Below are 15282 nucleotides of genomic sequence, written 5' to 3' on the forward strand. Positions count from 1 at the left end.
TGAAAGCCAGGCATGTATTAGGTCAAAGCTTAAAGCTTCTATGAGGAGCATTTGCTTTATGTTGATTTTGGCGCCCCCTGTGGACAAAGCTGTACCTCTTTCTCTATTAACTTATAAACTTAAAGTGTCATCCTGCTTTCTTTATCACTCGTATCACTCACTTTATATTTTTGCCCTAGAAAATGTAAACAAAGTAAGCTTTAAATTAAGTTAATCGTCTGACACCTACCCCTCACCAGCGGTTTCAGGCATTAAAAATAACTCTATAGAAATAATCAGTCTTACCGCTGATGGTCTGGTTTGCTTTCATAGCTCATATAGAGTAATCAGTATTAATTTCAGTCTGTTTCATAGCCAGTTAAAAACTCCTCACAGTGTGCTCTTTGGAGAGCTGTAGCCAAGATTTGTACTTGCTGGGACATTTTACAAATTTTGCAAAAAAACAAAACAGTTTTTATTAGCTTCAATTAATTCATTCAATAAACCAGTATCCTCTTATATAAGCCTGACCAGGAGCAAGAGGGACTTTACTGTCTCTTTTAAGAAGAAGTATAAAAAGAAGAGTGCGAAGTGTTATCGAATGAAAATCACTGATGTATATAAAAAACATAAGAGGACCTAGTATGGAACCCTGAGGATCACCAAGATAATTACAATTCATTCTCTGGAAACATAAATATCTGAACCAAACATCTAATTGCTATAAAGACATTTTACTTAAAACCACCTCATGGTGGCTCCAGAGAAAAAGTCAGCGGATCACCAAAGTCATCATGATTCATCCTGTGGAGTCTATGAATGGCTATAGAGCGTTTTATGCACCATCGTGTAGATGTTGAGATACTTCACAGGATAAGTGAAAACTTTCTGCTCCTGCTTGATTCAGGCAATCACTAAGTCATAAAGCCAGCGCTTTCTGGTGAACACATTTTGTAAAAAACAAAAAAACGGATACAATTATTTCATTCAATATATAATATATATGTGCGATGAACTAATATCCGCTGTTATATAAGCCTGACCAGGAGCAAGAAGGACTTCACTCTTTCTGGCTGATGACGTATTAATCATTAAAGTTACCGTGCCTATGGCTTTGGATTTTAGTGTAAACATGTGTCCCTGTAGGTCATGACGCTCATTAAGGAGCACTAGCTAAAGAACACACCTGTCAATCAAACATCAACAGTGCGATGGAGCCTATTCTTCCTCCGCTGCTGTACACACAGCCGGTTAAATAAAATGTGACACAAATGCCAAACCTCTCATTCAAACGCTGCTGAGATCAATGCAGCTCGGGTGGTGACAGACTTCTGATACAATAACAGTTTTTGTAGTAACATTTTGTGAGTGTTAGTGCATCACAGAAGCACTAAATGTGTTTTATTTTGTACACATTGATTGAAGCTTTCCGGGGCTTTTCAGCTTTGCTTAATTTTCTCAACTTAAAAACGCACTCATTGGCTTCTTCTTCAATGTTTTTCTTTAATTCTTCTTTTAAGGCCCCCGTCTGTGCCTTTCCAAACAAACGGCAGCACAGGCAGCCATTACAATGTGAGACCATGAAGGTATTTAAAAGAGAGCTTAATAAGTTAGCCATCTGAACAGCACTGTATCTCACTGGCACCCTCATTTTGTAACATTTCTCTGTCTGTTGGGAAACACTATAAAAGGTTTGTCCTCAGGGTGGAGCAGGAATGATGTGACTTAAAATTGAGGTTGTTTTTCTCGGTATTGAATAAGGGTTACATAATTGTTTGTGAAACTTAATCCTCTCAGGCAAACTTTTCATTTGAACATTTTATTACAGACAAAAGACACGACCATGGCAATGTGCTGTACATTATTTCCAACGATTTCTCCCTACAAACATATCACAACTATTCTCTGGAAGTGAGTGACTTTTGGCTACAAACAGAACTTTTAAAGTGGCCTAACAGAAAAGTGTAGAAGAGAGCATTAAAAAAGTGAAGCAATTAACTAAGCGCAGAGTGACGATTAAAAGATCTGTACAGTATCCAAAGGAAAAAGTTGAATCTTTGAATAGCATTTTGAACTCTGGTGACTTGGGAAAGTTTACTACTGAAAGTCCTCACTGAATTTGATTTAATTATTTCTCTTTGCCTCAGACTTCAGAGTGTCCCCTGTGCGAGATTGGAGGAAAAAAATTGTAGCAATGAAATAGGTCCATCAGCATTAGGTCCTGCACATTATCACCCCATCATTACTGTATATCAATACACCAAAGTCAGGTAACTGACAAACAAAAGACATAAACTTCCTCAGTAAATGACCTCGAGAACAGGGTCACACAGGGGCAAAAACATGCTGCAATATAACCCAGGTTAGCTGGCGTCACTTTCTCTTCTTTGATCTTAATCTTAAACCGAAGTGTCACTTTAAATCTGAACAGAAACGGTGGGGATTCACTCACGTGGGATTACAATTGCAAATGAACTACAGAATTGAACAAATAGCCTCATCTTTGCTGCACATGTGCAGAGACTCGACCCTGTAGGGCGATCTGTTGTTCTACCCTGACAGAGTTTCAACATAAGATCAGGAAATACTTTATAAAAAAGGAGGTTACAGTTTAACACAAAGTACAGGCTTCAAAAAGAGGAATAAGAAGGCGCAGATATACGGCATGTTGGTCATGGCATGAACAGAATTAGATCCACCGACCAGATTACATGACAGATAACCAGCAACAGCAACGACTGAGAAACTCTCTCGCATGTGAGTGTTACATGGCCTCATCCCTTATCTCTTCAGCATCCACCCTACTCCTCTCCATCGCCCACGGGCTCCTTCTTCTCAGCCACCAGTTCAACTGCTTCTGTAGCTCCGTCTTCACCCTCGGGGACCTTCTCCTCCTCTTCTCCATGTTCCTTCTCTTCCTTCTCTGCTCCCTCCTCCTGATCCATGTCAAGCTCTTCAAAAGACGAGCCGCTGCCCATAGACTCGTTCGAGCCTCTGTCGCTCTGGTCCCTGAGTTTAATGTCCTCGTTGGCATCCATTACGTCCCTCAGAGGCAGAGAGGAGGCCAGAGAGGCGGCTGTGGAAGCAGCCAGGGACGTCTCTCTGCTGTCCCAGGGCACGCCGCCGCTCACTGAGCTCACATCACTGTGGGAGTCTGCACCTACAGCAACACAGGGAAAGAGACAACGATAAAACAACTTCTGTGAGTGCGCAAAACCATTCTAACAAAGTAAATGATACCTATTGAAAAAAGTGGCTAGTTTTGTAGAAATGAACTACATATGAAAGATGAACAAATCTGGTGTGATAACCGTGGATCAGAGACTATGTTGCGAAGATATTTCTAAAGAAAATGGAAATTTAATTGTTAAAGAGTTAAAAGACAAAAGAATCCATCTTGACTTTATTTTTTGTCATATATGTTAAACAACTCTAGTGTTTGAAATAATGGTGCAGTATGAGAATTCCTGCTAGAAAGAAGTATAAAAAGAAGAGGGCTTCTTTTGTTATCGAATGAAAATTACTGATGTATAGGAGAAGCATAAGAGGACCTAGTATGGAACCCTGAGGATCACCAAGAGAATTACAATTCATTCTCTGGAAACATAAATATCTGAACCAAATTTCATGACGATACATCTAATTGCTATAAAGACATTTTACTTAAAACCACCTCATGGTGGCTCCAGAGAAAAAGTCAGCGGATCACCAAAGTCATCATGATTCATCCTGTGGAGTCTATGAATGGCTATAGAGCGTTTCATGCACCATCGTGTAGATGTTGAGATACTTCACAGGATAAGTGAAAACTTTGACTTTCTGCTCCTGCTTGATTCAGGCAATCACTAAAGTCATAAAGCCAGTGCTTTCTGGTGAACACTTTTTGTAAAAAACAAAACAAAAAAACAAAAAAAACAGATACAATTATTTCATTCAATATATAATATATATGTGCGATAAACTAATATCCGCTGTCATATAAGCCTGACCAGGAGCAAGAAGGAGTTTTCTCTCCCTGGCTGATGACGTATTAATCATTAAAGTTACTGTGCCTGTGGCTTTGGATTTGAAGCTTTTATTTTGGAGTCCGTGAATGCTTATTGAGAGTTTCATGTACCATCGTGTAGATGTTGAGATATTTCTCAGGATAAGTGAAAACTTTGACTTTTTGTTTCTGCTTGATTCAGGCTATAACTAGTCATAAACATTGTGTTTTAACATCGTAGCATTGATCCTGTAGGGATGATAAATATATCTTTACATCCATAACATAACATTTTGCTAATAATATGGTAATAATAATAAAATATGAAAATTTAACAACAGATATGGAGCTGCATAGCTAGCATGACTAAAAAAAGACTTTGCAAGGGTATAAAAGTGTTTGTCTGAGCATTGTCATTCTCTACAATCCTTCGATCAGAGAAGAGCAAAATTACCTTTGTGTTATGAAACCTGATTCTTTGAGGCCTTAATATTCACCAAACTGTCTACGAGAAATTTCAGCTAATACTTTATTATAATGATTCTAACCCCATTTCCTTTAGCTTGAACCTGGTAATTAAACTCATCAGCAGTCTATGCGTCAGCTGGGCTCAACAGATTATTATCGTAATAGAGAAAAGATCTAAAAGATCTAAAACAAAAGACCACTCATTACTTGCATCTACATGTCCTGTATGTGCTACTGTACAGCTCACTATAGCTCTGCAGGCAGAGACTGTTCTTGCTGCGGCACATATCAGATATCTGAAATCATCATGAACAACGTCCATTAGCCTAATTGATGGAGATTTTCTCACACACATAATCAGCTTGCTAATGCTTTCAGACTAAACCTGATTCTAATTGGCCTTTGATCTGCGGCTCTCTGCGAACAAATGGCGATTCATTATCACCTACTGCTGTTTGTGTGTTAGCGAAGCAGAGGAGAACTGCTGTAGTGCGCACAGTGGTGAGCCCAAACAGTAGTATGAAAATCTTACAGGACGGTTGAAATAAATTGTGTCCAAAAATCGACCTGCCCCGTGTGTCAGGCAGGTCGAGATAAAACTAATACAAATGAAACAAGAGACGAATGTTTCTCAGGGTGCCGAAAATTACAAACAAAAATAGCACTCAAAACTTATGAGGAACTTCACATCTCCCACCTACACAACAAATATTACTCAGTCAGCTTTCCACAGTTGGTCCTCCTGAAGAAACCTCCGAGCACAGGAAATGAAGAAAAGTAAGAAAAAACAAAATGTATAAATATTTTTAATAAAATCTGCTCATTGCACTGAAACAAATGTCAAGCTGTGATCAAGTCAAGCTGGATGACTCATCTTCTGCGTCAATGTGCTGCACAAAAAGCAGAATTTAAAACATTCATTCTGGGTTAAAGTATTGTTACACTGATTGTTTCTCTCCTATTTATATGCAATATATTGACACTTTCCATGTTTTTGTATGGACTCAGTAAGTCTTATTTGCTTTAAAATAAACAACCCAGAAAAAAAAGCTGTTTACAAATAAAACACAAATATAGCATAAATAAAATCTTGCTTTATCTGACTTGACTATCCCACAAGGACACTAAAACGCTGCTGTCCGAGTTATTTTCCTTTCCCACTCCAAATAAATCTTATCTACACATCAAAGTGTGTTTGCACTAAATGTGTCATCGGGGACCCAAATACAATAAACAGGGAGCCTCGGAGCTCCTCGCTGAGGTCACTCCTTCCTTTTCATTCATTTGAATCTCAACATCACTCAGCCATCTAATTATCACATCCAGCAGATCTGATCCTGTCTGCAGTGAAGAATGTTATGGGAAGTCCATTTAGGTTATTTATAATATCTATAAATGGGCCTGTTGATTAGCAGGCAGCTCCAAACAAAGCCATTGAGAATGGCATTCGGTGGAACAGGTCCAGTGTGAATATAATGTGACACAGAGGTATTCCGTAAAAATGATGGAGCGTCTTTATATCATATTTGCATGTTGCAGTAAAAACACTTTTCCAGAGTGTTCAGAAACAAGACATTTTACAGGAAATAATTGATCTCTTTTAAAGGGTAATCTGGTGGACAGCCCCCGAGTAAGAGACTCAACACTTGACCTCGTTTGACCTCTAAAGCTGCAAGCAAGGTTTGGAAATTGGTGGAAACCAGCCAGCTGTGCCTCTGAAAGCCCTTTAGATAACATTTGCCTAAATTAGTTGCTAAATTGGGCCCATTGGGTTAATTAGCAGTGAAACAAGGCCTTGTTCTTCAAACTGTTTGAAACATAGGGTAATTTAAGGTGGTAGTAAGACACAGCCAGGTGTGAGGCATGCTGAGAGTTTGGTGAATCTGAGTCAGAGCAAATGGTGTATGCAAGTATGTAAATAAAATGCATGAACTGAAGAGAGTTAAGAAAGATACAGTAAAATGGTGAATGGTCTACTAGTCTTCAGACCACTCAGACCACTCAAGCGCTTTTACACTTAATGTCACATTCACCCATTCACACTCACATTCACACATTGATGGCAAAGGTGCCATCATTCATACCAGATGGCTATGCCTTTGGGAGCAACTTGGGGTTCAGTGTCTTGCCCAAGGACTCTTATGTTTGTTTGTTTGTTTACTTTGACATGTGACTGTAGCAATCAGGGATCGAACCTTCCAATTAAGAGGCAACCCATTCTACCACTTTGCCACAGCCTACCAAGCAGGGAAGTTTCCATCTTCTACCATGATGTGTATATTAGCGGTGCTTTGAGATTAGATTTATTGTTGGAAATAATTCTGCCCTTCAACCGTAACAGGAGAAGGAGCATAATAAGATGGTGTAATTAAAAGATTTCAAACCTTATACAAACAAAAACAACAAGAAACATAAGATGAAATTACTCCACTTTACAGAAGGCAACAGTCTCATTATGTCATATTTGTTAAACAACTCTAGGATATGAAATAATGGTGCAGTATGAGAATTCCTACTACAATAGGTTGCACTGAAGTATGAAATGAAGAGTGCTTCTTCTGAAATTGAATAAAAATCATTGATGTAAATAAGAAACAGAAGAGGACCTAGTATGGAACCCTGAGGATCACCAAGGTAATTACAACTCATTCTCTGGAAACATAGATATCTGAACCAAATTTCATGACGTTCCATCTAATTGGTATAAAGACATTCTACTTAAAACTCAAAACCACCTCATGGTGGCTCCAGAGAAAAGTCAGTGGATCATCAAAGTCATTAGGATTCATCCTGTGGAGTCCATGAATGTGTATTTATAGTTTTATGTACCATCATGTAGATGTTGAGATATTTCACAGGATAAGTGAAAACTTTGACTTTCTGTTCCTGTTAGATTCAGGCAATCACTGAAGTCATAAGCATTTATGCTGTAAATGAAACAAGCCTCCAAATATTGTAAGGTTATACTGTAGCTGGGTCCCACAATAAGAGGCTTTCTGTGATGCAGTGACCATTTATGAGTGGTTTTACGGTCCAAAAAAAGAAGCCGACTGCCCTTTTTATACTGAAGCCGGTTTGTGTCCTCAAAAGATTAACAAGCAACACAAACAGTGGCTGCTGTGATCACAAGATTATCATGAAAGTGTTTTCACTTTTTTAGAGTGTGCTGTAAAGGTAAAACCCGGACAAATATTTTGGACACAGCCAGAGTTTATGGTCACGACAGTCTATAACGTGGATGAGCTGAGTTGAGGGATGAAAAGTCGAAGCCAATCTCCCAGGTGCCGGAGCGGGATTTCCACAGCTGCCTTCTCAGACAAAGCCATGCTCCCTGAATTGATCCGTCTCTCATTAAGAAAGCTCAGCTGCGTCTGAGACAGAGAACACTGACACACAAACAAGCACTTTGTTTTTAACAGTCCAATTTCTGACAGTTGTTATTGAGCCCTTAAACTCATGTAACACTCTGAACAAACTCATAAACACACACATATATACAAGCCATGACGCAGGAACTCACAAATAGGCAGACTTTCATACACCCTCACATCTGCTGCCTTCTAACTGTTTAACATACAATACAATAACATACAATACCTGTGCTGACTGAAGAAATATAGAAGTCTTTACAAAGTGCACCCCTCAACAAGAACAACAGTTTTTTAAGTTGAAAGAAATCGGGTTTAAAGAAAAAAACTTTCCATAAAAACAACTTAGATTAGTTTGCATTCCAATTTGTGCTCGTGGGCGCTTCAATAGCACAACATTCAGTGCAGCTGTATGAAGTCTGATCAAAGTAACACTTAACAATATAAACCCTGTCACTCCTTAAACTCAAGTTATGTTTCTTCCACTGCCAATTATACAATAGATTCTTCTCAGCGTTTGGCAGCCAATCCTCTGCGGTTTGAGCAATGGCTATTTTTATATAAGTCTTCATTTTGGTTTACTATGAATTCAATGATTAATATTTGATTCAATGTGATAAACCTGAATATTTTTATCGGGATATTACTTTTTGCCCATATTGCCCGACACAGGTAAATGGCATCTCTCAATGCTTAATGTAGTTCCAACTAAAGCTACCCACACCCAGCAAGTTATACTGCATACACGTATACACTTCTACATTAAGGCCTGTTAGCAGATTCCCTCCAAAGTATCTGAGTGCTGCATAAACAGAAAACCTATGTGACTAAGTTGTAGATGGATTTATAGATTATTTTCTTTGTAAATGATTCTTTTTCTATGTGGGAACAGCTTTTAGCTCCCTGGGTTTGAATGTATACCCCACACCAGATGTTCTGTTAGCCAGTCTTTGCAGGTTTTTCATATTGCTAACCCTTATATGAGCTGTAAATGCTCAAAGTTAACCCCCTCTGGAAGTCTATAGGCAGCTAGGCTTCCCTTCACTCTATTTTCAGCACGATGTAACCATTAAGAATAATATAATATTGTGCTTTGGCTTAATAAAATTGACCAACTCATGTTTGCTAGGAACTCCATTTAGCTTGAAAACATTTGGAAATCAAATCAATTATTTTTGAGTTGTATATATATTGAAATTGCCAAGTTAATATGACAGTTCAACATTTTATTGAGAAAATGTTAATAATATGGGGAAACACTTTAAAAGAGACTTTCTGTTCTGTTTTTGTTTTTACAAAATGACCTGAAAGAGATGTCCTCACTTGGTAGATGTAGAGCGATAGACCCCTGTTTGTATTGTAGGACAGAACGTGTGTGTAAACGTGTGTGTAGGGGGAAGAAAGACAGCATCATTTAAAGATTATAACATGCAAGATCGACATTATTTTTTCCTGAATTACTGTGCTGGAATGTTTTCCAGCACTTGATAGGCTTAGTTCCTTTTCATTAATGTTTTTATTTGTAAGAAAATCACAAACAAGAAAAAAGAAACTTGAGAATTTAAACTTGTGAAAAGCCTTGACTCTCAGAGTTCAACAGAACGTCTTTGGCTCCACAGTCGACAAGTGCAACGTTTCTGCGTAAAGCCTGGCCTTTACTTGTCTCAGGAAATGACAACCCCCAACATAAACATGCAAAAATGTTCATGGTCATGTTAGACCTTCTTGCCCATACGTTTTCTACGTTTAAGCTGTGTTTACAAGATAAAGCGTGATCTAAGCTCAAGGCAGACAGCACCTGATGCACATCAGCCCACCTCCACCCACTCAGTCCCATCATCCCAACACCATTTTCCTCCTCTGGTGATTTGTACAATAACAAAGTCAATACTGCCACAGGTCCAGCCTACAGGTCTGGGAGTTTGGAAGAATAATAGCACCAGAGAAGACGTGGCGATTTAAGATACATACTTGCAGTGACAGAGCAATTACAGAGTCTCATATATCACACGTCCTCAGCGATCAAGGACAGGAGGGGAGTCGGTGCATTGTCGGGCTGAATAAAAGTTGACACATTATTCCTTTTGTTTGCTCCTAACTGACACAAGCGGTAGTGTCAATTTTATATCAACAGACAATGTACAATGTGATGGTGATTCGTGGTTGGCCCAATTTTCGTAAACAACCAATATGGCTGCCGATGATTTGGAACGTTCTACTGTGTCAGAGTTAAACTGGACAGTAGTTCATGTTCTTTACAAATGCAAAGTGTTGGCTACTAAATGATGTCATGCTAAATGTCTTTGTCTCATGTTGAACTAGAAGACACATGAGTTCGATGTTGGGACTAGCCAAAGAGCCTCCCAGTCTGCTTGTCACATATTTGGTTGCTTTGATTGGTTGTAGTGCCTGGAAGCATTTTGGTTTGGGCCCATTGGAAATAAAAACTTCACGAGTTTCCAGGCTAATTCACACTTGCAAATCTTTCTGACTGATCAGGCTACCTCAATGTTTGAGCAAAAAACAAAAGTGTTACCTGTGATGTCAGTCCCCCTGTCCTCATCAGAGTCCTCCTCTTTAACATCTGTTTTGACCTCCTCCTTCATCTCTGGAACAAAGAAGTCCGTCTGGCGAGACAGAGGAACCATGTAGTTGGTGACATCTAAACCACAGATCTCTATAGTGGGGAAGGCACACAGTTTCCTCTCCTGTGAAAGCAAGAGAACAAAGAGGACACTTAGATTATAAAGTAAGGCATTCTAACACAGTTACTGTGCCCGTTCTCTGTAGTCGAGCACAAAAACCCTCAAAGGAAAAGAAGTCGGAATAAAATCTGATGTTTGGACACCAGAACTTTGAAAACACGTCCCATGGATTTAAAACAAAGAGTGTTTACCTTTTACAATTATAATGTGCTGATTTTGGAAAGAAAAATAAATAAGCACCTGAATTATTAAAAAAATGTTACTGGAAGCACCTGTAACAAGCCTCATACATAAAAAAGAACAGATTAAATTGAATCTTTCAACTGCTTCAGACACTCAGGAGGGCTTGTATTAAGTTTTTAATTAGTCGTAGGTGTGTTTCTTGGAATAAAATGAATGAACCCAATCATCTCTCATTCCATTTAAAAGCCAGGTGTGTCCGCGTGTTGCGCAAAGCAATCTAAATGTTGGATTCAGTGAGTTTAAGAAGCAAGGAGTTTTTCTGCTGAGGAAATAGATCTGTTCATGTGGGAATTGAAAGAGCAGACCCTCTGGGTCCAACTACACTCCCTGAGGTGAAGGGCTGCAGGTGAAGGTGAAGCTGTATATGATGTGAGGGGGGACGTCCCCAAGTGTGTGATTAGCAGAGAGTACAGCCCACCTACGTAGGTGCATATTACTATCTTCAATTGAATATGAATTGACTCTTTTAACAATCTTTTCCTGCTGTCTCAAGATAGTAATAACATAACACCTGACCACACCTAATTTCTATAGCAACAACCCCAGGGGCACACAGATGGACAGTTAGCACATTTGCCCCCTACATCGTGTGCTGGGCTACTTCATTGGTTTGAAACTAGCAAAGACAGTTGAGCTGCTCTCTGCCCTGAGTGTATTCAACCTCATGCTCTTCAATTCTAAACCACTGATGATCTTTGTAAATAAAACACATGCCTTTCCTTAACCACCCATGTTCTGCTTTAAGTGTAGGCTGTCTGGTTTCAGAGAAATATGGCATGCTTGAACAAATCTAAGCCAACTCACAGAAAAAATAGACAAATTGACTGTTTAACCTCTCTCCTGTCTACAGCTCTCACGTCTAACTTTAAACATAAATAGAGTGACACGGACTGAAAATATGGGAAGAGTAGATAACTGTGATGTGCTGAGACGAGCTGAGCACCTTAGACAAGTAGAAAATATCAGGCATGTATCTTTAAAACGTCTTCACTTTGTGGATAAAACACTATGTCTCTGACACACTAATATAAATATACCAGACCATGTGATGCCATTAATATTGCATAACCGCATCTATGCGTCTACATTTGCACCCTCCTGTGGTGTGCACAGAAAGTGGACAGTTTATAAATATTAGACCATATTGTCTCTAAAGAGGACATTAGCTTTCATATTGTTCTCAAGGGAGTGCAGAGACGTGAGCTCTCCAGTGGGCAGTCAGAGTGGAGGTAGGGGGAGGGGGCTGGGTGAGTTGCACACGCTGGCCTCAGCTATGATCGCTCGCAAAGAGATGAACACAAGAATATGCGACCAAATGGCCTGACAGTAGATTCAAATAGACTAACCATAAGCAGTGCAAGTCGCTCCTAATCAAACTGATAACCGGTTCCCACACCTTGTTATGTTTTCCAGAAGCTTCCTTCCATGGTAACTATTGAGTAACTATGAAAAGTAAGTGTTGCAAATAATCGGCTCCTTTGCCAATGGTTCTATCCTAAGTCGTGGGGAAAGTGTGTCTCTTAAGAGTCCTAACTTCCACATATCTTTAAAAAAAACTGTCCTAACTTTAGGAAACTTATTTTTTTCAAGATATTATTTTAGATATTGGTTGTTTTGACAGGAACATCTGGATCTTAACCCTACCGGGAAAACAAGCAGAGCTCAAGTTAGCCACAGAGCGTCTCCTTGCCATGCTTTGCTTCTGCATTACACTGTCTACAACGATACAGCTTACAAACAAGAGGGCAGAGATTAAAGTGACAAAATGCACAGTGACTCAGGGTCTTGACTGGTGATTCAAATCATCGACTTTGAGCTAGTTTGTCTGAGAACAATAAATTAATTCTGGCTCTCTTCAAAGCGCCGTAGTGTCACATTTCTTCACAGTCTCAATAATAATCAACAAGTAAGTTTGTCTTTGTGTAGAAATCTTAATAATGTATTCAAAGCTACTAGAAACTAAAGCTGTAAAATAAAGGAAATGATAGTTTCTTATCATGAGTCATTTTGTTGACAGCTTGGCAATACTGACGCATCCCCCTTGAAGTCAATATAGCGTTAGAGCTAGTTCAGTTCACAAGTTACCACCCAGCAAACTGTCATGTGATAACTTGTGATAACAGTAATTTTAAAGTATAACGTAGCTTGCATTTGAGTATAATACAAATCTCAACTCTGGTTTTTAAACACAGTCCTTTTCTCAAACACCACTTGAGGAAACCGCAGGTGTCATTTCTATATCGTCTTTTTTTTGTTCCATAGTTCCTTCTTGTGTAACTTTTCTTTGCTCAGGATCTCCTGTGGCTTTCCCATCATGCTCTCTCCCACACGGGCATGTTAACAGATAGATCAAACCCCCTACACCCTACTGCACAATATAAACCCCTTTATTTGAATTTTTATGCTCACAGTGGTTGGCTCCTCGCAGTGTGAAATGTCTCTCCGCTAAAATTAACTAAATTTACAGACTTGCGATGTTGCCATGGTTGTGCGACAAATGAGTCTATTCCGGGCGTTTCCGAGAGGGCAGGAAATATGTTGGATGGTCTTCCAGCAGTCGCCTGACTCATTTTTCCTCCAGGTCAGGGTGATCTGGGCTGATTGATTGGTTTTAATCTAATCCTCTGCAAAATAAGACTGTAGGAGATGGCATGAATCACCTGGCTGCTACACACAGGGGTTCCAGCCCCGGGCTGCCTATGCAAATGAGTTCCCATCTCCTTGAACCTGCTCTGATAATGAGCTGCGAAATGGAGACAAAGACAGTTCACTATACAGTAGGCACACACACATGTACATGTCTCCAAGGGATACTGCTGCAGATAAGAGAAAGAAAACAGCCTGTGAGAAAGATGTGTACCAATGTGTGAGACACTGACAGTAACATTTACCTTGTTAAAATAGTCGCAGTCTCTCTGTGAGGGTTTTAACCCTCGTGCTGGAGGGGATTAGGGGTTTTCACTTCTACCAGAAACTACACCACAGCATGAGCCGGAGCGGAGGAACTCATCAGGAAATCATTTCATATAATCTTTGATAGATATGAAAACCTGCATATTTTCAGGACTGCATGACAGTGTGACACCTCACCGCCCTGCATCAGAGGATTGTTGCCGCGACAATCTGAAAATATCGTCTTGTTGCCAGAGGTAATTAGTGCCCCTTTGACATCACCGGAATATGTGAAGACCATCCAGGGAAACAGTTTGAATAACTGGATTATTCATCAGAGTGGCACATACTTTAAATTATTTACTTAATTAAACAATCCTTTAAGGATTTTTCAATTAAATGTGTAGTTCTTTGTTATGTTGTCTGCCGGCCAACTTAAGGCCACATGTTGTTTACGTTCCTTTCAAAACTTACACAATAATTAAAATATGGAAAAGAGTGCTGAAATGTTTCGTTTTTACAGTGGTTACATCTACCTGAATGCTTATCAGTTATTAGCTTGGCAAAGTGTTTGTCATCATGTAAAACTACAGGCCTGTTGTCATGGAACTTGGTGGAAGAGAGCAGAAGCCAAAGAAGCCTGTGAGGAACTTTCAGTCTGTGTTGATTTTGGCGCCTCCTGTGGACAAAGCCGTTCCTCTTATCTCTTTGCTGATTTTGTCCTGTTCATGCTTAGGTGGTGCTTTTTAACCAAAATTCTCATCCTGCTTTCTTTAACAGTCACATGTATCACTTACTTTAAATGTAAACAAAGGCAGCGTGCAGTTAATCCCTTCATCTGACACCTAACCCCCTGCCAGTGGTTTCAGGCATTAAAAATAACTATATAGAAATAACCAATCTTGTTGCTGATGGTCTGGTTTGCTTTTGTAGCTCATATAGAGTCATTTAGAATGAATTTCAGTCTGTTTCATAACCAGTGAAAAACTCTTCACAGGAGCTTTAAGTAAATGATAAATTCACAGCTGAAATGATGAGGCTTCATTTAGGGATAACCGTATTTAACTTTATATTCTTATAGTTTTGGAAACATATTCAGGCATTTATAGAGGTTACAGCTTTGCTCAGAGGACTGGACAATTGGCCTCAGGAGAGGTGGTTTTTTTCAGTTACACTGTTGAGTATTTCCCAAAACTCTGACTAAATAAGAACTTAATACGCAAAGATTAGGTTCTATCTTATCACTCCCTTGTTGGATGAAGGATCACTTTAAAATAAATATGTATATAAATTTGACATAACCGCATATTTCAGTCAGTCAGTCAAAAGAGCACACACCATGCACGTATAAACCAACTGCCATAAAAGCTCCTCAAATAATGTTGCGACTTTAATTAAGAACCTTTTTTTTTCTGTATCAGTCGACTTTTATTTAACTCTGACAGGAAGAAAAAAAAACCCTGCAGATAATTATGTAGGGACATTTCATTGTTTCTTCTCTTTTGCACAGAATTTATCTGCTGCAGTCACTTTTCTCCAAAGGCTATAATTTGAGAATGGGCATGTATTTAACAAAAGCTCTCCATTTTTAATTATTAGTTGGAATATTTGATAAATGTTATAATTTTTTTAGGCAGCAATA

At 39.1% G+C, this 15282-nt stretch overlaps 1 protein-coding gene across 1 annotated transcript in view; it reads right to left on the minus strand.

The window, feature by feature from the left end:
* Nucleotides 1-1682: 1682 nt before the first annotated feature.
* Nucleotides 1683-15282, minus strand: part of tex264a (testis expressed 264, ER-phagy receptor a) — a 73639-nt gene continuing 60039 nt past the window's right edge. The window contains exons 3-4 of the mRNA XM_069678334.1: nt 10337-10508; nt 1683-3139 (exon numbers count right to left, since the gene is read on the minus strand). Coding sequence (XP_069534435.1) covers nt 2781-3139; nt 10337-10508 — 531 coding nt within the window. The 3' untranslated portion in view covers nt 1683-2780. The remainder of the gene's footprint in view (nt 3140-10336; nt 10509-15282) is intronic.

Source organism: Semicossyphus pulcher, unplaced genomic scaffold, assembly GCF_022749685.1.
Source record: "Semicossyphus pulcher isolate SPU_LCO1_2020_fin unplaced genomic scaffold, fSemPul1.0.p SCAF_3, whole genome shotgun sequence".
NCBI classification, from domain to species: Eukaryota; Metazoa; Chordata; class Actinopteri; order Labriformes; family Labridae; genus Semicossyphus; species Semicossyphus pulcher.